General features: G+C 48.5%; 2 protein-coding genes across 3 annotated transcripts; both read left to right on the top strand.

The window, feature by feature from the left end:
- Positions 1-1,517: 1,517 nt before the first annotated feature.
- On the top strand, positions 1,518-12,436 carry MON1B (MON1 vesicular trafficking associated B). Of its 2 annotated transcripts, none has more exons than XM_019710899.3 (6): positions 1,518-1,663; positions 2,079-2,236; positions 4,246-4,575; positions 5,134-5,953; positions 6,331-6,478; positions 8,929-12,436. In XM_019710899.3, the coding sequence occupies exons 2-6, from the start codon at positions 2,089-2,091 to the stop codon at positions 9,136-9,138; spliced, it is 1,656 nt and encodes a 551-aa protein (XP_019566458.3). In that variant the 5' UTR covers positions 1,518-1,663; positions 2,079-2,088; the 3' UTR covers positions 9,139-12,436. The 2 variants fall into 2 exon arrangements, with proteins under 2 accessions (XP_019566458.3, XP_019566467.3); XM_019710908.3 differs by lacking the exon at positions 1,518-1,663 and adding an exon at positions 1,756-1,862.
- On the top strand, positions 10,298-21,930 carry SYCE1L (synaptonemal complex central element protein 1 like). Its single transcript, XM_088800754.1, has 10 exons — positions 10,298-10,364; positions 15,584-15,646; positions 17,315-17,374; positions 17,493-17,627; positions 18,189-18,236; positions 18,491-18,545; positions 20,128-20,188; positions 20,966-21,035; positions 21,128-21,215; positions 21,478-21,930. The coding sequence occupies exons 1-10, from the start codon at positions 10,298-10,300 to the stop codon at positions 21,800-21,802; spliced, it is 972 nt and encodes a 323-aa protein (XP_088656880.1). The 3' UTR covers positions 21,803-21,930.
- Positions 21,931-22,910: the final 980 nt, after the last annotated feature.

The following is a 22,910-nucleotide window of genomic DNA, read 5'->3' as shown; positions in this document are numbered from 1 at the left end:
AGAAACTCACTCCATTCTTTTGGTCACTGCTGTTTTTTAATGTATTTTGGTGGAAACATGAATGTAGGAAGAGTTGGTTTGTTTAACTGATGATTTTGATTCATAAAAAAGCATATTCTCACTGACATGATAAGGACCATGAAATGTAGTACAGCACAATAAGGGAAGAATTTAGCCGTCAGTCTCCTGAGGAGTGATCAGAGTCTGTTTCTAATAAGATTCCCCCATGTAAAGGGGAATCCTGCGGATGATAGAGCTTTGCCCCTGGGGGGAGGGGAGCCTCCGGATGGGCGCTACTCTGCAGGCCAGGAGAGGGTGGGAAGTCAGAGACCAAGAAAGAGCGATGTGAGAGCGACAAAGGGTAAGAGAGAAAATGACATACTGGAGGAGAGAAAAATTAAAGATCGACTGAGACACAAAGACCTAGAGACAGAGCACAAGGGTTAAGGAGGGAGGGCGCACAGACCTGCAGAGATAGACACCCAGACACACAGACAGAAAGATTCAGAGACAGGGAGTCGCAGGCAGAGACATTCAAAGCAAAGGAAGAGAGTCCAGAGCAGACGCGTCCACACCCGCGCTCGCCCTCACACTAAAATAGTCTGCTAGGACCGCTCTAATGCCACCCAGGTTAAGAAAATCAGATGCAGCCGCTGAGCTCCTTTTTCTATACTGACACTCTCCAGGGGGCGTGTCCCAGCGGGGGGCGTCGTGCCCTCGCCCAGTCAATAGTGGCGCGCAGAGGCGGGAGGGGCATTTTCCCCCAAACAACCCGACTCCTGAGCTTCTCAAGGACACGCCCACGTGCACCTCCGTTGAACCTGGACTCCTGGTCTGTATACTAGCTCCGTCCACAGTGTCCTGTATTAGAGAGGGAGGTCAGCTTGACTTGTTGCCCATCTGGGCAAGCCCTGATCAGCCTGCACACTCACTTGGCAAACTAACTTCCCGGCGCCGTGAGGATGTCGACGGCTGGAGCTTCCCTCCAGAGGGGGCGAACCTTTTGCCTGGATGAATACAGAGAGAAACTCGCGAATACGTCCTACTTCTGAGAGGCCCGCCTTCCGCTTTCGTGGCCGAGTCCCATAGGCTGGCCAGGTTGCGCACGGCACTCCAATTGGAAGTGGCGACTGTCCGTCAAGTATTCACTTTCTGCCCAGACTCCGCTCCAACCTCATGCCCCCCGCTTTTCCTGGTGGATAAGGGAGGGGGAAGTTGCCTCGGTTCTCTGCGGAAGCATGTCTCTTGGTCGGGCACGGGTATCTAAGCATCATTACTTAGGCTGTGAACTTCCTCAAGTGAAGACAGGAATTACCTCGAGCCTTCGATTGTTAGAAAAAATGTCCGTCAAGGGATGGGCGGGTGCAATCGTAATTCAACGAGCAGTATTGGTAGAGAGACGATGCGGACAGAGTGGGGTAGCACCGCGGGAGGGAAGCCGGCTTCTCTTGATTGGGCCATAAGGGAGGCAGTGCCGTACCGGATTGGCTGAACGTGAGCCGCGCCCCCCTCACGCCGCCAGCCTTCAGCACCAGAAGTGGTACTCACCAGTACTCGCCCCGGGTGAAAGCGTGAGCCAGAGCGGTGGCAAGGACTGCAGAGGGGGCTCGCTGGGTTCCCAGCCAGGTCCGGAGATCCGCAAGTGGCGCTCGCCATCTCAACGGTGAGGGAACACCAGCGGGCGGCGGGAGAAAGGGGTTGGGCTCCGCGGGGAGCGGATGAAACTCCGCAACAGGAAGTTCCTTCGGAGAGGCATCGCACCCGGAAGTGTGGCGAGACAGTCGCCGCACCCGGAAGTGTGATGCTTCCGCGGCTACGGGAAGTAATGGTACCCGGCCAATTGAGACACCGGGTTAAAACAGGTGTTTATGTGTCTTTATTTCCTGAGGCTCGGTAGAGCCTTCCTCTTCGGAAAGTGTTGGAGGATGCCAGTATTTGGTCATGTTTTTTAATGTCTCACCCTGTTGAAAACGGAGGGGAAACGAGCACGAGGAGTGTGTACCGGGGTGCCAGGCTCAGTAAAGGCATTTAAGAAGTTTCTTTTGCTTCCCCTCATCCTCAATTCCCCTCCCCCACAGGGATGTGCAGATGGAGGCCGGAGGAGACACTGCTGCCCCTGCCCCCGGGGACGCGGAGGACTTGGAGGACACGCGGTCCCCCAGTGAGGAGGCTGGAGACAGTGGAGGAGTTCACGAGGACCCGCCAGATCCCAGAGAGGAGGGTCTGGAGGAAACAGGTATGCCTTTCCCTCACTGGGGTCTTAGAAGGACTCTATAGCGGGTGTCATTGTTGGGGGAGGGCAATGGGGGACCAGTGAAGAGTTTTGGAACTCAAGGAAGTAGCTTAAAACATAGCCAGGTCAGTAGGAGGTCATTGTTGACTGACATTGTAGTTTAAATCATTGAGGAATGAATAGGACATCAGTGGGCATCAGTCAGTGCTCACTGGGGACTTGGAGTGAGTTTATGTCTGTGAAGAATCAGAAAGGGATCAGTTGGTGTCAGAGAGGGGCATTGGGGATTTAGGATGTTTGGGTCAGTGACTGACCAAAAGAAAGTTAATAGGGTCAGAGGCAGACTGTTTAGAAATCGGGTCTTTGGGGGCTAGGGTGTTATTCTTAAATAACGTTGAGGTGGGTTAAGGGGATCAATGAGGGCCAGTGGGCACTAAGGATGTTTACATCACGGAGGAGTGAATGGTCAGTTGTTGGACAGAGTTTTTAAGGAACCAGATGTAAGTGGATGTTAATGGTGATCATTGGTGGAGAAGCAGTGGACATCATCAGTGAAATTATTTGGAGAGTCAGAAGACCAGTAGGAGGGTCTTTGAAGACCCAGGTGGATGGGTAAAGGTATTCTGTGAAGAATCAGTGGGGGTCATTGGGAAATCATTGCTCATTGACCACTTTGGGATTAGTGGATGTTAATGGGGTCATTGGAAAGGATCAATGGACATCACAGAATAAATGGTGAATCTTTGAGAACTTGGGAATTATTGGAAAATAATGGCCGATATTGGGAGAAGGTAATTGGTAATTGCGGGGGCATGTGGAGTCAATGAATGTCAGTGAGAGAATGAGAGAATGTGGGATTCCCTGATTTGGAGGGAAATCATAAAATCATTGGGGGATTTTTATGGGAAAATTGTTGAGATATAGTTGCCAATGGATAGTAATGGTTGTTGGGGGACCAGTGGACATCGACTGGAATAAATGGGGGAGGAGTCAGTAGGGGGAATAAAGTCGTGGGTTTCATTGGTGATTGTTAATAATGATCATGGGGAAGGGCAGTGGAGGTCATTATTCAAGTCCTGTGTGTTAGTGTATATTTTGGTGGTTATTGTAGGGAGGGGAGTGGATATCACTGAGAATAAAGGGGATCAGGAGAGTCAGTGGAGATCACTGAAGTCCTGAGTGTTAGTGGAAATTGATAGTGATCATTGGGGAGAAGGGAGAATGGAATAAAAGAAGGTCAAGGGAGTCAGTGGAGGTCACTTGAAGTCTTGGATGTTAGTAGAGGTTAGTAGTAGTCATGGTGGGGATGGAATGGACATGAAGTAGAACAGACTGTGGGTCAAAGCAGTCATTGAAGGTCATTGAAGACCCAGGTATTAGTGATGTTAATGTTGGGTCATTGGAATGTTAGTGAACAGTGGTGGGAGTAACTAAGGGTTTAAGGAAGTCCTGATGATCTGGGCGTTGGTGGATATTCATGGCAGTCATGGGGAGAATTAGTGGTCATCATCAAGAATATAAATGGGTGATCAGGAGAGTCACTGGGGTCATTAGGGATCAGTGGACATCCATGAGAATAAATAAGGGGTTAGGGTAGTGGGGACGGGAAGCATTCAAAGATCCAAATAGAAGTAGATTTAATGGTGGTCATTGAGGGGTGAGTAGCTATCAGGAGAATACATGAGAGGTCAGAGGTATTAGTGGGGGTCATTGAAAATGAAGGTCATTCAGAGGCAAGCAGTATGGTGCTTTGAAGACTTGGGAATGGCAGTTATTGAAAGGGGAATAATTGGTCTCTAGAGATACAGAGGGTTCGATTATAACAATGGGAGACTGGATTATCATGGTTTTAAGGAGATCATGTGGATGGAATTGAGGGGCAAAGGAGATACCTGGAGGTCTGTGTCAGTATCAGTGGTCATTGTGGGGCTGGTAGGGATTTGGTCAGTACTTCAGCACATGGGGTTAGTGGGAGTCCACAGGCAGCTGACCTACCAGGGGCTTCCTTTCAGGATCCGAGATCAAGGACCAGCCACCCGGCCTGCGGTCACCACTGCCCCAGTTGGAGGCCCCATCATGTACCTGTCAGCTCTGGGATCCTGCAGCCTCTGAGAATAGTCCCTTGGATGACCCTGAGAGTGGCTCTGGGAGCCAGGGTGGAGACCCCAGTGATGAGGACTGGCGCAGCAAGAGGAAGCACGTGTTTGTGCTGAGCGAGGCAGGCAAGCCCATCTACTCGAGGTACGGTAGTGTGGAAGCACTGTCGACTACCATGGGTGTGATGACAGCCCTCGTGTCCTTTGTGCAGAGTGCAGGAGATGCCATCCGCGCCATCTATGCTGGTGAGCAAAGGGGCAGGAGGCAGAACAAGACAGTGACTGGGAACATGGATTTGGTTGGCTTGCAAGCTGTAGGTCTGTCTGTCTGGGTTCCTGGGTCACTGTCCAGCCAGCCAGGGGTGGATCAGTGGGTGTGGATGGATAGCCAGATGTTTGAAGAAGGGCGGTGGGGGCTGTGTCCATCTGTCTGGTCTTCTCGGTTCTGAGTGATGAAGTCACTGGGATCTAAGTGACTGGCTGCATACTTATCTGAGAGCATGATTTTGGGGGCTGTGTGGCTGAGTTAGGTATCCTTCTGGTGGTGTGTCAGTCCTTGCTCTATCGTCCCCAGCTTCATGCTGTGTGTCTAACCTGATTCCTTGACCATCTGATCACGTCTCTCTACAAATGCCTAAACTCCCCCAGCTGTCCTTAACCCTAGTCCAAGTGTCCACAGAGTGAACACGCAAGCTTGGGCCAGAGGCATGTGTGTTCAGGGAAAGGGCAGAAGAGCTTCACCTATCTCGCTCCAGCCCTCACTGAGTCACCTCTACCCCCTGCCCCATCTCTTCCCTCCCCTAGAGGACCACAAGCTGGTGTTCCTACAGCAGGGCCCACTGCTGCTGGTGGCTGTGTCTAGGACTCCTCAATCAGTAGCCCAGCTGCGGGGGGAGCTGCTAGCTGTGCACGCGCAGATCGTGAGCACGTTGACACGTGCAAGCGTGGCCCGCATCTTCGCCCGTAAGCAGAACTATGACCTTCGCCGCCTGCTGGCCGGCTCGGAGCGCACACTAGACCGGCTTCTGGACAGTGTGGAGCGGGACCCCGGTGCCCTGCTCCTGGGCGCTGTGCGCTGCGTGCCCCTTGCTCGCCCGCTGCGGGATGCACTGGGCTCACTGCTCCGACGTTGCACAGCGCCCGGCCTGGCACTGTCAGTGCTGGCGGTGAGTGGCCAACTGGTGACAGCAGCCCAGGAGCGGAATGTGCTGGCTGAGTGCCGGCTGGACCCAGCTGACCTGCAGTTGCTGCTCAACTGGGTGGGTGCACCAGCCTTTGCGGCGGGGGAGGCCTGGGCACCTGTGTGCCTGCCCCGCTTCAACCCTGACGGTTTCTTCTACGCCTACGTGGCCCGTCTGGATGCCACGCCTGTCTGCCTGCTGCTGCTCAGCACCGACCCTGAGGCCTTCCACGACATGGCCACCTGCCGGCGCCTGGTCGAAGACGGCATGCACACGCTTGGTGCTATGCGTGCCCTTGGGGAGGCTGTCAGCTTCTCTAATGCCCCATCAGCCATTGCCCTTGCCTACAGTGTGCAGGCTGTGGGGGCATCAGGCCTCCGGCACTTTCTCTATAAACCACTGGACATCCCCGACCATCACCGCCAGCTCCCCCAGTTTACCAGGTGGGTCCTGACGCTGTGGGCATTTGGCCGGGTGGGAAAGCTTATCTAACTGGAATGTTTAGCATCTCATAGACATGACTCGGGAAAGAAAGGCAGCCATGCTCTAGAAAGATGCAATAAAAGGGGTCTCTGACTGATGAGGGAAGCTCAACCACCACCCTCAAAGAATCCCTTATTCTCATGGAGAAGAGGGCCCCAGGACTCAAGGAATCTCCTAGTTTGATGGGGAAGCAGGGCCTCCAACCACTGAGATTCCTCAAATCTAATGGCAAAGACTTAGCTCCCTCACTTAATTGAACTCCCAAGACTGAGGGGAGATAGGCCAGCCAAGAAAGCTCTAAACTGACCTTGTGCCCTGCGCCGCTCCGTCACTGCAGCCCGGAACTAGAGGCCCCGTACAGCAGAGAGGATGAACGGCAGCGCCTGTCGGACCTGTATCACCGCCTGCACGCACGTCTCCATAGCACCTCCCGGCCCCTGCGCCTCATTTACCATGTGGGTGAGAAGGAGACGCTGCTGGCCTGGGTGAGTTGGGCAAGGCTCTGAAGGGGCGAATTCCCCATTTCAAGGCTCCTTCCCCTCCGTCGTATCCAGCCCAGCCATAACAAACTCCATCCATCAAGCACACTATGCCTTGCCTGAGCTGTGTGTTTTTGCCTCCAGCACTGTCCCTGTCATTGCACAGGTGTCTTTGAAACCCATAAGGATCAATCACAGTATCTACAAACCTCCATTGGCCCCATGATTCTGTTGGCTGTTCCCCCATTAGCAACCAGTACAGTGTCTTCAACTTTCAAGAGGCTCCATTCTCAGCCATTGCTGTGCCTGCTGATTTCCCATTTTCCCAGTAGGACTGCCCCTGTGTCTGCGGACACCAGTTCAGTTTTGACTCCATGAGTCCCCAGCACTCCTTGAACACCACAGGCTTGGTCCCATGCTGTGCCTTCTACTTGGGATGTCCTTCCCTGGGGTCTTTTCAGGGCTCCTGCCCCACTCTTTCTATGGGTCTATGAGAGGTCAGCTATTCTGGCAGTTTGGTCAAGGTGACCCCTTTGGCAAGGGCACTTCCCCCCAGGCTTGGCCATTTAGTGCACATTTATTAAATCATTTATTGTGTGCCTTTGGTGTATCAGGCGTTGTTCTAGGCCAAGGATTTTATTTTAGTTTTAGTTTTCTTAACTTTCATTTTCAAGCAGTTTTAGACTTCAGAAGAAGTTGCCAAATAGTACAAAGAATGACTATAGTTCCTTCACCTAGTTTCTCAAGAGGTTAACATGACAACAGGAACTTACCAAAATCAGGGAATTAACCAATCAGTACAGCATCTAATCCAGACTTCATTCACATTTCACCAGTTGTCCCACTAATGTCCTTTTACTGGTCTAGAATCTAGTCCAGGATCACATGTTGGATTTATTTGTTGTGTCTCCCTCGTCTGTTTATTCTGGAACAGTTCCTCAGTCTTTTTTGTCTTTTATGACCTTGGCACTTATAAAGAGTTACCAGCCAGTTTGTTTGTAGAGTGTCCCTGAACTGGGTTTTCCTGGAATTTTATCATGACTAAATTGAGGTTATGCATTTTGGGGAAGATTGTCACAGAACTAATGTTGTGGTCTTCTCAGCATCATATCAGGAGGCCCACATGTCAGTCTGTTCCTTTGTTGATGATGTTGACTTTGATCACTTAGTTAAGGTGGTGTCTGTCAGATTTCTCCACTATGAAGTTCATTTTTCCCCCCTTTGTAATTAGTAAATATCATGTGGTGATTATGTCAGTGTTCATCCACTGATTTTAATATCCGTTAATGATTCTTGCCTGCAACAGTTATTACGCTGGTGTTTACTAGATGGTTATTTTTCTAACTATCATTCCTTCTACAGTTAGTGTTTGAAATTCTACGGTATGGAAGCATTTGTCTTCCTCCGGTATTTGTTGAATTTTTAATTTTATATCTGTTTGGTCTCATGGATTTTTCTTTAATTCGGTGAGTGGGCTAAAAGCCTTTTCTGTGCTCAAATTGTCTCTGATTTAGCCCGTGAGAGCCATGATTTCACCAGGCTGGCCCCTGTGTCTTTTTGACCTGTCCCCGTCACTGCGTGAGCACTTCTTTCTGGCATAGGATGTTCCAAACTCATCTTGTACTTTCTCTTTGCCAGTCCATAAAATCAGCCATTTGTCCAAGGAGCTCTTGTACCTTTTAGTGCAGAATGGTATTTCAGAACCAAGATATGGTAGGCCCAGGATTTTCAATTGGGTGGTCAGGGGATGCCTCACTGAGGAGATGACATCTAAGGGGAGTGGGTAGGTAGTGGGCCATGTGTGTATCTGGAGGAATAGTACACCTGCCAGAGGGAAAGGACTGTGCAAATGCTGTGAGATGGGACTGGGCCTGGTGTATGTTTGAGGAATAGCAAGGAGAGGCTACAATGGCTGGAACAAAGGGAGTGAAGGGGAGCAGTGAGAGCTGGTGTGGAAAGATGCTGGTGATCTAATCAGGCTGAGTCTCTCAGGTTGGTGTGAGGATTAAATTGAATTAATCCTCATATTACACTCAGGCTACAGATCATGAAAACGTAGGTTTGTGGAGCTTAGAACAGGACCTGTATACAACAATTGCTCATTAAATGTTAAGTGTTGTTATAACCCAGTCCACTGATGAGCAAACTGAGGTTCAGACCACGCATGCAGACACACACACACACACACACACACACACACACACACACCAGCATCACCCAATTGAAACCAGTAGATCTAGATGATCCCTTGGCCCAACTGAGAAGCCCTAGCCCACCCATGACACAATAATACCAGCTTACCTGCTTTAGCCCAGTGACCAGGCAGCACCAGGTAGGAGCTGCTGCCAGGTGCGTCTCTTCTAAAAAGGAGACAGGCATGGGGCTAGGGTCAGGTGGACAGGATTGGACATGGCCAGCTCCAGCCCAACTGACTCTGTCTCCCCTCAAATCCACAGGTGACCTCCAAATTTGAGCTCTATACCTGCCTCAGCCCCCTGGTGACCAAGGCTGGTGCCATCTTGGTAGTGACCAAACTCCTGCGCTGGGTGAAGAAAGAGGAGGATCGGCTCTTCATTCGTTACCCACCCAAGTATTCCACACCCCCAGCAGTCCCAGCTGCCTCTGTGGACCAAGCTTCCCATAATGGCTTATTTCCTGGACCTTGAGTGGCAGAGCTCCCAGATTGGGTGTGCTGGGAACAACCACCTTTGGCTTTTACCTTTTGTCTCCACCTTGGAAATGGGGGGCGGGGGGGTGGCAGGTGTCGTGTGTGCGGGGAAAGGAGGGGTGATGGTGGTGATGGTGGTGTCTGTGGCTGGTGCCTCTCTCCCTGGGCAGTGGGGCAAGAGCAAGATCTGAGGGCCTGCCCACAAATGAGAGATGGGCGGCAGTATGACTGCACACAGGTGAGCAAGCTGTATTACCAGCCCCTTCCTGCAGCTCTACCTTTGGAGAAATCCTTAGACCGCTTCCCCTCCCTCTGCCTCACCTCCTCCACTTGGATGATATTCCAGCTTCCGCCAGGGGCTGTCTCCTCCAGTTCTAAGCACTCCACCCTCTTCCTGCATCCAGAGTCTGCCTGCGCCTGAGTGTCCAGGGCCGGCCAAGGTCTCTTTGGCTGGCCCTTGGGGGTTCTGGAATTGGGAATGCAGGGCCAGCCTGTGCCAGGAACTGGTCTGAGAATATTTTAAAGAAACAAAACTATATCAAAGGCTTGAACCACTCCCCACAAGGACATTCTTTTGCCTTTCCTGTACTTCATCCTTACCTGTCATCAGTGTTGGCTGCTGCTGTTAATGAGAAGGTAGCCTCCACTGTCTACGGGGTATGTGACCCAGGGCAAAGCCCCTGACTGCACACATTGGCTGAGATCCAGAACTTTTACATAGGAGGTCCACTTAGCTTCTAAGGCTCATTCATGAAATGGAGATATCCTCTCACAGGCTGTTAAGTGAGGATTTGTAAACGAAAAGGGATTCGAACTCTTGTGTACCACCGCGTAACACATGCACATTTGTCCCAGATTTTCTCACAACCGGCACAATTACAAGCAACCTGGAGAAGGAGAGACGGCCCTAGGTTTATATGTGTATGCACAATACTAACTCCCCAACCCACTAAGGCCCTAGTTCTGCCCGTGTTTTATCTAAACGAGTTGCAGAGGCATGTCACTAACTGCCAATCAGGGACTCGGGACGGTCCGCTTGTCGTCATGAGCAGACGCACACGGCACGCATGCGCACTGCAGAGCATTTCTAGCCTCCAGTGTTTTCCCGCCTCCAACCAATCACCCAAGGCGCAGGCGCGAAAGCCCCGCGTTGGAAAATGGCGGGGAAGTTGGAGCCTTTGAAAATGGAGCTGCTGGAAGTCGAGGAGGCTGAGGAGGGTGAAGGTAATAAGGGCCTCTCCCAGCCAGGGCAGTAGGATGGAGCCTTGTCCTAGTACAGTAATGAAATATTGTGATAGCAGTAAAAATTTTAAAACGTTAAAAAAAGTAAAATTGTAAGCCTCATACTGTTCAGCAAAGGAGATAAATAATACGCATATTCTCATCATCTAGATTAACTCATGTCAGCTTTATTGGACATATTGTTTAGTTTTTTAATGTAAACAATAGACTAAAAAGTACGCATCTTTTGTATATTCCCTGTGCATAGAGGAAATATGCACTGGAACGTTAAGCAACGAACTAGGGGTGGACATTCTCATAAAAATTACTCTGCTGCCGCCACATCTAAGAAAAATAACAGTAATTCCCCAACATCACTTGACACCCAGCTCATATCACGCTCTGTATGGACTCTTAAATCTTGAGAATGGCACTCCTACAGACCTTTTTCTTTTCTCCAGGGCACTTTGATAATGACACCCACCCTCTAGTGAGGGGGTGAAAATTGTCCTACAGACAAGTGGGAATTGCGGTCTAGCCAAAAAAAGAGACTTTCCCAAGACAGTGATCCACTATTGTACCATTAGCATTTTTTTTATCTATAGGAATTTCCAAAATGTACCAAAGTACAGAAAACAGCATGATGAATGCCCATGTACCCATCGTTTCAACAGTTGTCAACTTTCTGCCCTCCTTTCATCAATCGCTAAACCCCCTTCCTGCGCAGTCTTGAAACCGCTATATTAATAAACGCGTTGGATTGCATTTTCCCAGACCTTTCTATGTAGACATCAATAACAATGATTATTTACTTGTTATTGTCTGTCCTGGGATGTTAGAATCATTTATTGTTGTTTCCCCAGTGCCCAAACAATGCCTGCTTAGCAGATAGTAGGCGCTTAATAATTTTCTTTGTTTATTGTATGAATAATGAAATAATTTTAACATGGAGAGCTCTCAGGTTAGGGGCATACATTGAATGCCAGTTTTCAACAAAGGATGGACAGAAATGAGACATGCAAATCTCATTTATTAAGCACTTACTATAGCTAGCTGCTGAAAAATTTTTAGTATCTCAAATTCATCAAAATTGAAGTTACTAACTTCACCAAAAATGGAAAAAATGTAAAGCATATCAAGTTCCCATTTCTAGCCATCAAAATTGGCTTTGTAAAATGAGGGATAATATCATGTATTGATTATTCTGTGGGGAAAAGGCTATCTCTTTCCTCACTGAGAGCTGACCAGGACAGGTTTTGCTAGAGTTAGTTTGGCAGAACACTTTTAGCATCCAAAATGCTATTCCGTATCTTCAGTCCCATGCTTGGTAATCAGGAGAATGCACAGATGTGTGGACCCGGAAGGGACATTAGAGTGTGTTGATGGAAGCAAAATCCAAGGAACAATCATAGAAATGGCTAAATTTTGGTATATCCATGCTTCGTATGGAATGCCTGTGTGGTGGACTTTTTTTTAAGCTGCAGGAAAAAAATAATTCCAATTTAATTTAAAATAACTAATTTTAAAAGGACAAGGTCATGATTTATTGACACAGAATGAGCTCCAAGAGAGATCATATCTTTATGAGAAAACAATTTGGGATTTGAAAGGGAGGGTGGGTGGTAGTGTCAACTGTAGCCTTTTGTGGGTTGCACAGAAAAATGTCTGCGGGCTAAAGTCCAAACTGATGGCTTAACAAGGGACTTGGATTTGGGGAGCTGTGCAGAAGTACAGGTATTTTTGTGTGTTTTTTTTCTTTTAGAAAAATATAAGTAGTACTGTATAGTTTTAAAATGTGAGTAAGAGGGAAAATTTGAATCACATCCAAGGATCATATATTAATATTGATTACTATTAACATCTCGGTTTTGGTGGTTATACTGTGGTTATCTGGTAGTTTCCCCTTGTATAGAGGAAATATACACTGGAACATTAAGGAATAATGGACCATGATGCCTGCAATTTGTGGTACAGAAATGGGAAGCCTGATACAAGAGCAAATAGGAGCATGGTGGTCTATTTCTACAACTTTTATGTACATCTTGAAGTTTCAAAATAAAATGTTTAAAAGGGTATCACGCTCTATAGGGTGTTTTGTAACAGATTTTTAAAAAATTATCAAGCTGTTAGATGGATTATATAAAAGATTTACTGGTCACCCATGATCTTACCCCAAGACTAGAACTAGAAACACAGGGGAGAGGAAAACATAGATGGAACTTTCACAGGTATGGTTGTAAAAGCCAGCTATAAAAGATAAATGGGGACAGAGAGGGAATCATGTTCTGGGCACTGGATGATATTAATGGTCCAGTGATTAGTGATGATTGTTAATCTTGGTGTTATTTGTAGGATTGGAGTCATCTAAGAAAATACCTTCAAGTAGTGAAGCTCTTAATGAAGTATCTGGGGATGAAATGTTATGAAGCCTGGGTCTTGCTTGAAAATACTTTAGTACAAGAAACACATAGCTGAAGCAAATGTTCGTGAATATTAATGATTGTCAGATCTGGGCAATCAGAGTTCGTCATGGTATCTTCCCTAGTTTCATGTACATTTGGAAATTTTCATAATGAAATATTTAGAAAGAAAACATCCACAAACACCTCTCATTAAAGTAGCTTTAATTTTTTGTTTAATTTCCAAATACTAAGAGTATTTTTAAAATTTTAACATCTCAAGAGAGAACATACTAGCCTATTAAAAGTAATTATATCAGAGAAAGGCACTGAGATTTAGGGCCAAGCAGAGAAGGAAGGGTTTTATTTTTAACTTCACACATTTCTTTAGTGTTTAGATGTTTTTAAAATGTTACTTGGATAAAAATACAAAAATTAAAGGAATACATGAAATACATTTTACTAAGAGATCTGAGTGTCTTCGTGAAAATGTTGGTAGTGGTTACTTCTGGGAAGGGGAATGACTTGGAGAAGGGGCTGTTGGTGAGGGGAGACTTACTTTTTCCTCTATGTTCTACATTTGTTTATTAAGTAATTTAGAAATTCAAATGCAAAATTAATGCATACAAATTTGTAAAAGATTTCATTGAAGACAAAAAGATGTAAAGAAAGTGAACATACCGTGAAATATTACAGCAAAATTTAATAAGCTCCGGTTAAGAACCCCAAGTGTACAACACGATTCTTAATGGCGACAAAAATTTCATCCTACAAATGTGCTTTGGGTTGCTTCCATCGTTTAGGATTACAAACAGTGAAACAATGAATATCCTGTCTCTGATCCTTAATTATATCCTTAAGATAGATTCCTAGAAGTGGAGTTTCTGATGTAGAAAAGTTGAGTAATAAGTTTTGGATATTAACTACCAGAAAGTTTTAAATAAAATGTTGTTTTCGCCTATTAGGTTGGCAAAAATGGAAAAGGTTGAAAACATACTTGGCTGGTAAGAGTATGGGGAAGGAATCCTTTCTGGGCCTGCCCAAAACAGGTGGAGGGCAACTCCATAATACCAGTCAAATTTAAAAATATACATGCCCTATGATCCAGGAGGTAGCCTTCTAGGAATTTATCCAATAATACTCTCCCATGTGTGCACAAAGACGAATGTCCAAGGATAGTGTACTGGGTTGAATTTTGTCCCCCCAAAATTTCATTTCCACCAGAACCTCAAAATGTGACATTACTTGGAAATAGGATCTTTGTAGATACAACTAGTTAAGATAAGGTTATACTGGATTAGGGTGGGCCCTAATCTAATGTATCTTTATAAGAAGAGGGAAATTTAGACAGAGATAAAAAAAAAAAAAAAAGAAAAGAAAAGTGAAGACACACAAAAAGCCCCAGTTTGTGGTACTTTGTTTCGGCAACCCAAGAAAACTAATAAAGATGGTCACTGTGGCATTGTTTGTGACAGCAAAAGAAAGGAAACAAACCAAGTATCCACCAGTAAGGGACTACTCTTAAATTATTGTATATTCATTCAGTGGACCACTATGCAGCCACTAAAAAGAATAAAAAGATCACCAGTACCCATTGCCAAATGTAAAATACAAGTGGTGCAACACCACTTATGATACCACTTATACAGAAAGCCTGAAAATATGCTTGTGTATGAGTTGAATTATCTCCAAGTATGCACAAATAGCTTGTAACACTAATGACCTCTGTGGAGGGGAATTGAGGAATTTGAGGTCTGAGGGGAAGGGACTTGCTTCCATATAGGACCATGGGTGAGCATTTCATTTACTTGTTGGCTCTCATGTGACTTGTGAACTGCCTTTCATTCTTTGCCAAGTTTTCCTTGGAGAAGAGTGAGTCATTGGGCTTTGACCTTTTATCATTGATTTCAAGAGTTTGTAAGATATTAATATATTTTTCTGTTTATTTTTGTTGTTATTTTAAAAGTAACCATGGGCTCATGTTAAAAATATATAGAAGTGTATATGGTGAAAAGTGTGTTCAAATCAAGATCCAAATAAGGTCTGTTCATTACAAGTGATTGATATATGTCTCGTCTCTTTCAATCATAGTTTCCTCTCCTTTTTTTCTTCTTTGCAATTTATTTGTTGAAGAAACAAGATTGTCCTCTGTAGTTTCCCAGAGTCTTATGATGCTGATGGCATCCCAATGATATCATTTAACATGTTTCTCTGTCCCTTGTATTTATTTTACATTGGTATTTAGGTATGGAAACCTTATAAGATTCCCTTTTTGTGGTTGGCAAAAATCCTTCATAGGTGGTGTTATGTTCTTCTCAGAATACCCAGTTGTCTTTTTTCAATGTTAGCAGTCATTAGCAGTCATTAATAACTATTTCCTAGATCCATCAATTCTTTAAGAATTTGCAAACTGTGGTCTATAATAATTTTAAAGACATTCATATGAAATTTTTCTGTCCTATTGCATTGATTAGAACTTCATACCGATTTTGAGCAGCAGCAGCAAAAGTGCTTCCCTTTCTCTCACCCTTGAGTTTCATTAAGTGGATGTATGTGGAGTCCTTTGACCTCTCAGGAAGAACCTGACCCTTAGGGGTCCTGATTCACCCAGCACACTCCATAAACCTCAGAACCTCAGGGACAAGGCACAGGAGGGAGCCTGCTCTGGCTGGAAGCCTGGACCTCAGCCTATCCTCGGTTCCGGCCCAGCGTATCTGCAGGACCCACTGGACTTCCTTCCTCCCTTCCCATTCAGGCCTGGCCCTTTCCCCAGTCACCTCTCACTCTAACTGGATCCTATAATTCTCGTTTTTGTATCCACAGGGCAGACCAAGTCTTCAAAGAAGACTGAAGATTTGCTGGCAATGGTGAAAAAGCTACAGAAAGGTCATGTGTCTCCTTGTATCTCAGGCCTCCCTGGGGTCTTGAGTCAGGCATGTGCCTCAAACCTTGGGAAATTATCCCCTTCCTCTTTCTCCCTCTAATACAATTTATTTTTTGAACCAAAAATACAACGTTAAAATTCAAGAGGTATAAGGGGATACAAAAACCCTACTCTCTTAATACACACACACACACACACACACACACACACACACAAACACACACTAGTCATCCATTTCCCTGACCCACAAGCCAGCAGCAACTATTTTTAAATTCTTGGGTATTTTTCCAGAGATTTAAAAAAACCAACAACATACATTCATGAGGGTGTATTCTTCGTCCACCCTTTTCATATATGAATAGCAATACAAAGGCTTTGCACCTTGCTTTTCTTGTTGAGGGAGGCGGGGCTGGGTTGACTGCTGGCTGGATTTGAGGTTAGACCCCCGCCACCCTTCCCCAGCCTATCCTCAGGTTAAATTCTACAATCCATTTCATTGGTCTGTTCCAAATAAAAGGGAGCCTCCCATTCCCCTCACCCTGTGGCTACCTGCAGCAGTGCATTAGGGCTGCTCCCTGGGCTAAACTTAGAGACGTTGCAGGACTGGAAATGCAGAGTGCCCCTGACCCCCTACCCCCACCCCCAGGGAATTGTCAGTCACAATCAGCCACTTGGAAAAGCATCCACTGTCCTCGCAGTCACAGGAACTGGATTGGGTGGCCTCGGAAAACCCAGGGCTTGAGCTTAACTGCAGCGTGGGGTTGGTAATGAGACCCAGCTAGCTAGGGCTGGGAAGCTTTTGCCCCAACTCTGTGCCGCTGACCTTGAAGCCAAGATGGCTAACGAGGAAGGCTTGTCCATACCGAGCTCTGATATCGGGGCTTTGAGAAGGTATTGATGGCTCCACTAAAGAGGTAGTGACCTCCTGTCACTGGAGAATGTGAGGGCTGCCACCCTCAAAGGAAAGCGGCATTTTCCCCATTTCTCTAATGAGGCTAATCCCAGAGTCTGGATGGACAGAAGTGACAACCACCCTGCCAGGCTATTAACAGGGTGGGGCAGGCGGAAGGTCCCTGTTGGCTCCCACCACACTCAGAATTACACCTAGAAGCCTCCACCGTGTCCCAGGAGGCCCTGGTGGCGCGCACCTCCACTTCCCCTCACCTTGCCTCCTGCTACTCTCCACTTGCTTACTAGACTCACACCTGCCGCACCAGCTCCCAGCCGTTACTTTGGGCATGTGCCTCCCTCACTCCCACAGCAAAGACTACACACGTGTCCCTCTGCCTGGCATGGATCGTCCCTCCACATGCCCCCACCCCCACAGAACTGCAGGGCTCCCTTCCCTCTCTTCATTTGGGGCCTTTCCAGATCCCAAGAAGTGCCTTCTATCCTTTTACTCTTCAACCCCTTGCTTCGCTTTATTTCCCTTCACAGCAGTTACTGCCACCCGCATTGATATTATATATCTTTGTTCAATGTCCATCTCTCCCATCCAGAATGTAGGCCCTGCAGGGGGATCTTACAGAGGCCAGCATACAGCAGGCACTCAATAAATGCATGTTGATTGATAGCAGCAGAGACAACAGTGCCAGCACCCACCCTCCTCCATCTGCCTTGAACAGCCAGGCCTCTGTCTTCTTTGGCTCAATCTTTCTTTCCTTCTGCAGAGGGAAGCCTGGAGCCACAGATAAGAGACCTGATTCACAGGATTAATGAGCTTCAGCAAGGTAAACTCTGGGGCCTGGCCAGCTGGCCAGGAAGGGCCTGAATAGCTCTACTCCCTCACCTGTAAAATCCAGGCCCCTCCAGGTTGTTTAAGGTGAGTGTGCAATGTCGCAACCTGAGAGAGAAGAGCAAGGCTAGAGGCTGCACTCACACAGTGTCTTCTTCCCTTCTTTGGCCCAGCAAAGAAGAAATCCAGTGAGGAATTGGGAGAAGCCCAAGATCTCTGGGAGGCCTTGCGCGGGGAATTGGACTCCTGTAAGTGAGAGCCAGAGAGGGACCATGACGGCTGCTGCTGCTCCTGTGCACACCTGAGGCTCTCTGCATGGGCTGCTCTCTCTACCTGCAGTGCTCTTATCCTCTCGAATCCAGATGGCTTCTTGCTATCTCAAGTCATCTTTCAGCTCTTGGTTCAGACTTCACCCTACCGTGATGGTCCCGTGTGAAAATAGAATACCACCTTCTCCCTGCCACTCTCACCGCCCTGCTTGATTTGTTTCTTCATAGTCTTTATTTCCATCTGACTTGGTGCATTTACTTATTTCTAATCATCTCTCCTCTCAGTATAAACCCTGGGCATTCTGCAGAGTCTCTGCACCTTTGACATTTGCAGGAAATGTGAGCAGCAAGAGGGAGAAGCTGGATGAGCATGGACCCCAGTAGGAGATGGGTGCAGGGTGGCAAGGACATACCTCCCCTCCCCTGGGGCTGTACTAGACCTTCTGTGTGACCTTAGGCAATCCCTTTGCATGAAATTGCCGTGCGGGCACAGGATGTCGCCCCTTCCTTGGAGGTTCAAATTGTCACTGTGTTTTCCAGTGAATGGAGAGAAAGTGCACCTAGAAGAGGTCTTGAGTAAAAAGCAAGGTCTGTTTTTTATTTACCAGCTGGTCTGTCTTCATTATTCTACCCCATCACCCCACAAAAGCCCACAGTCCCCACAACAGCCAGAAGAATCCCGCTGAAACCTGAGTCAGGGTGCTTCCCTCCGCTCAGATCTCTCCCTTGCTTGCCCCCTAACGTGAAGTAAATACTAAAGTCAGTGCCCTCCAATGCCCATCACCTCTTCCCAAGCCTGACTCCCCAAGAGCTCTCACAGGGCCCTCTGCTTCTCCCTACAGAAGCACTGAGGATCCTCCAGCTGCACTGCCAAACGACGGAAAGTGAAGCTCAGAGGTAAGCGGTCATGCCCAGCTCTTCCCCACAATATTCCCCAGCCTGAAAGAGGACGGAGCAAGAGCTAGGGAAAATAAATCTTGGACACACACTCCTCATTTTCCCTTTCTATAAAATAGATTGGCTAGACAAGAGACTTCCATGTTCATCTCTGATATTAGATGGTGGTATTAAGATTAACTCACTCATTTAATCATTCATTGCTAGTTTCTTTATAAATAAATTTCATCCCCTAGTGTTATTCTAAGTCTTCTCCTATTGGTTGTCTAGCTCTTCTGCCTTCCATTCATTTATCTGTCTGTTCATTTAGGCCCCCAGTCATCCATTTACCCACCCATCCATCTATCTACCCATCCACCCACTCAGCTATTCATCCATTCATCCATCAGTACATCTGTCCTACTATCCAACCCTTCATCCAGTGAGCCAGTCAGGCATTATCTCTCTGGCCTCTTATCTAAGCATCTTTCATCCATCCAGTCATTCATTCATCTTCTCTCCATCTTTCCAATCATCGAGCTGTTCATTTATTCACTCAATCATCCACCCAGACATCTGTCCATCCTTCCAGCAATCCTTTTATTTCTCCTTCCAGCCATCGTCCCTCCACTCTTCATTTCTCTAACCAGCCATCATCTCTTCAGCCAGCCATTTACCATCCAATTAACTGTCCATCCAACTATCTGTCCATCTGTCCATCCTTTGAACCTTAACACATTCTTGTGACTAGAGGTCTCACACCCTGGTGCACCAGGATTTTAATTGTGTGGGAGAACATAATGGATAGTTAAAGTGTGTGTATGCTTAACTACACCACACACAGTCTGATAAGCAGTTTATGTTCATTTATCAACCTAATCCTCACAATGACAATTAAAGGGCTGATGTCACCCTCCCCTCATTACCACCATTTTACATATAAGGAATCAGAGACCCAGAGAGATTAAGTAACTTGTACAGGCTCACAGTGGAATAGCAGATCCAGGCTTTAAGCCAGGACTTTGGAGTCTATGAAACTAAAGTACTTCTCCCCTCACAAAGTTTTCTTGGGAAGGCATGGTTTGATGAGGGACAGGATGGACAGGGCGATGGGCTCGACAAGAGGCCCATAAAGTTTCATGTTCAATCAACAAAAGAAAGGAAAATGATGAAGGTTATGAACAGGCCCCCAGACCCACTGTTGCAGGAGGAAGTGGGGCATCATTCAGAGAATATGACTGAGGTTGTCTTTCCCTTTCCTGGAAGCACATGTTGCATGAGTGCCTGGACCAAATTTCTATCCATAATTCTCAGATTGAAGAGAGTTGTAAACAGAGGGACCTGGGATAACTGCTGAGGTCACCCCAGGTCAAGAACCTGGTGTGGCACTGGGTGAGGAGTGGGAGTGGGGCTTGCATCAGGGAGAGTTTGTTGGGAAAGGAGCTGCTGGAACCAAGGCTTGGAGGATAAAGCCCAGAAAGGAACTCCTAGCAGAGGGAGCAGCAGGCAAAGGTGTAAAGGCCTGTGCGTGAGGAACCCCCAGACTGAACGAGGCTGGATGTGGGTCCCAGCAGGTGTTCTCATTCCTGGGTGTCGGCCCTAGGTTGCACACAGAACAGTCGGAGGATTTGACGGGCCAGCACAAGGCCCTCTGGGAATTCCAGGTGAGCCTTTGTCATTGCCTCTAACCAAAGCCCCTCCTCTCCTGGCCTCAATGTCTGCACTGGCTGCCCAGCCCACCTCCATGGGATAGTCCTCGACTCCTTCCTGCCTTGTCAGCCACCCATTCAATCCTTCAGCGTTTATCTTTAATCGGGCCACCTCTCCCCATCCCCCACTGCCACTCCATTGCCCAGACTGGTGCAGTAGCCATCGCTGACCCTGCTTCCCTCCTGCTCACCTAGGGTGCTCACCTTGCAGTGGCAAATGGCAACGCTGAAAAGGCCATGGTCACGTCATTCCTTATTTAGCTAACGTCACTGGATGCATTCCACAGCATTCCAGGCAGGAGGAGACAGTAGGGAACCCAAGGGCTGAGGATTTGCTGTCCCCGGGATGGCTGGGGGCAGAAGGAGGCAAACCCAGACTTTAAACAAGAAAATAAGCAGGTATCTGGGTGCAAATGTTCCTGGCAGAAGGAAAGACCAGTGCGCAGGCCCTGAGGCTGAACTGTGCCTGGAGCATTTGAGGAAGAGCAAGAGGAAGGTGAGCAGGGAAGATAAGGAGAGTGGGAAGAGATGAGATTTGAGAGTACACGGAGATATGGGGAGCAATTGAGGGGAAATGCATCTCCAACAGCACCCAGCCAGAGCAGAAACTGCACGTTGAGTTAATAGTTGAATGAATGAATGAATGACCTAATTCAGGTAAGGACTTTGAGCGGCGTGAAGGAGGAAGGGTCCAAGAGGACAGACGGACAGGCCTCTTCTCTTTCCTCACAGATGCTGGAGCAGCGACTGGCCTGGGAGATCCGTGCCTTGGAGAGCAGCAAGGCGCAACTGCTCACTGAAGGTGGGACTAAGGAGTAGGGTCGGGGACGAAGGGCGGGTCCCGCCAGCCCGCTGGAGCTTCAGGCCCCGCCTGTGACGCCCCCACCCCCGCAGAGAATTTGGCACGTGCCAAGCTGGAGCTGGTGGAGCAGCAGCTGCGCTTGCCCCCTGTGGTCGAGGGTGCCCCGGCAGTGAACGACGGGTGAGAGGGAAAGACGGCCTCGGCGAAGTGAAGGGGGCAAGGAGGAAGGAAATGGGCCGATGCCCCCACAGCACCACCCCTCCCAGAAGGGTTGACTCTGGGCCGGGTTGGCGGGGCCTTAGTGCGTGAGCTCTGCTCCCGCCCCGGCCCTCCAGCCTCGGCCTCTCTCGGCGACTTCAGATCTCTGTGCCTCAGTGGCTTCCTTCCCATCCCCCCCCACTCTAGCTCTCCTCCTCTTCTCTCCTCTGCCCCTTCTCCACAGGCTAAAGGCAGAGCTGGAGGAATTCCGGGGGCAGGTCCCTGTCCAGACCCAGAGCACCCCAGAGGACCTGGCTGACAAAAAGGAGAGGTCAGGAGCCCGGGATGGAGGCCAGGCGGGCAGAGCGGGAGACAGGACGGGCGGGGGTGTCCCCAGAGTCCCTCAGAGAGAGGGTTTGTGGGGAGCAGGGCGCCCCCGGGAGCTGACGATGACCGGGCAAAGGCAGCTGCGGTCCGGCAGCCTGACTCCCGGCTCTGGCAGGCCCGCCCCGAGCTCCTGGGCACCCGCCTCGAGGATGACCGGGAGCCGCCGGTGGAGCTGGCCCTGACGCCCCGCAAGGCCAGTAGGACCCTCCCGGTCCCCATCTAACGTAAAGGCCCGCCCAAAAATAAAGGCTGTGATTTCGGACGATCCCCCACCTCCTCCGCTGAGTCTGTGCTCCAGGAGTCACGGGGGTTAGGGACTGGGGGTGAGGGACGTCTGCGGGCCTCCAGGCACTCTGGGCGGGGCCTCGGCCGGACTCCGCCCACTAGGCCCTGGGAGGGCTCTCGCTGAAGCTCAACACTGTGGATGTCCCTTATCAGCTCAATGAGTAAGTGGGTGTCAAGGCCATCCATCTCCACCGCTGCATCGCGGGTTCCTGAACCATCTGTCTTATTAACAAAAGCCAGAGGGAACGTGTTAAAAACCCACATCAGGTCCCGTGGATCTCTTGTGGTACAGAGTCTAATCCCAGTCTCCCAGGGACCCTGCATTCCCACAGACTCCCGCTGACCTCGCGGACCGCTCAGACCTGCCCGCCCACTTTGGCTCCCCTTCACACATCCAGTTCCAGATTTCCACCCTTCTCCAAGCACGTTGTCATCTTAGAGCCTTTACGCTGCTGTGCCCTCATCTGAGGTGCTTTCCCCCAGGTCTCCCCCGGCTTCTGCCCTTAGTTACCCAGCAGGTCTGTTAGGTATGTCGGCAGCTCAGGGGGCGGGTCCGGAGAACCCCATTCCAACAGGCACCTTGCACCAAGCCGCTGCCACTTAGCGTGCATTGATGCAAGAAGCATTTGCTGGATGTCTTTTGTAGCAGACACTATTGTAGGCCCTGGATTTTAAATAGCATGGTCAGAGAAGCTCTCACTGAGGAAGTGATGTCTGAGTAGGGAGGTGAGGGGGGCAAGGGAGGGAGTGGGCTATGTGGGTATGTGGGGAAAGGTGTACCTGGTAGAGGGAACGGCACATGCAAAGGCTATGGGGGGACTGAGCTTAGTTGTGTTTGAGGACCATCTGGAGGAGGCCACCATTGTGAGGCACAGGGAGGTGAAGACGGAGGGGAGATGATATAGAAGAATTGATGGGACCTAGGAAGTTGGGCCTTGTCTAGCTAGTCTGTTCCGAGACCAGGCCCTGGCACACAGCAAACACTCAGTAAATGTTACCTATCAC

The sequence above is a fragment of the Rhinolophus sinicus genome, chromosome 8 (assembly GCF_057876585.1).
Source record: "Rhinolophus sinicus isolate RSI-liver-muscle chromosome 8, RSI-T2T, whole genome shotgun sequence".
Lineage (NCBI taxonomy): Eukaryota > Metazoa > Chordata > Mammalia > Chiroptera > Rhinolophidae > Rhinolophus > Rhinolophus sinicus.
The sequence above is the reverse complement of the archived record's forward strand: the minus strand, read 5'-3'. Positions and strand labels throughout refer to the sequence as shown.

Bases quoted from the DNA above. Each gene is read 5' to 3' on its own strand.
- SYCE1L (XM_088800754.1), top strand. From the start codon at position 10,298: ATGGCGGGGAAGTTGGAGCCTTTGAAAATGGAGCTGCTGGAAGTCGAG. The intron at 15,647-17,314 runs GTCATGTGTCTC...TTCCTTCTGCAG, and splicing joins GGTGAAAAAGCTACAGAAAG to AGGGAAGCCTGGAGCCACAG. The intron at 20,189-20,965 runs GTGAGCCTTTGT...CTTTCCTCACAG, and splicing joins AGGCCCTCTGGGAATTCCAG to ATGCTGGAGCAGCGACTGGC.
- MON1B (XM_019710899.3), top strand. From the start codon at position 2,089: ATGGAGGCCGGAGGAGACACTGCTGCCCCTGCCCCCGGGGACGCGGAG. The intron at 2,237-4,245 runs GTATGCCTTTCC...GCTTCCTTTCAG, and splicing joins GGAGGGTCTGGAGGAAACAG to GATCCGAGATCAAGGACCAG. The intron at 5,954-6,330 runs GTGGGTCCTGAC...CCGTCACTGCAG, and splicing joins CAGCTCCCCCAGTTTACCAG to CCCGGAACTAGAGGCCCCGT.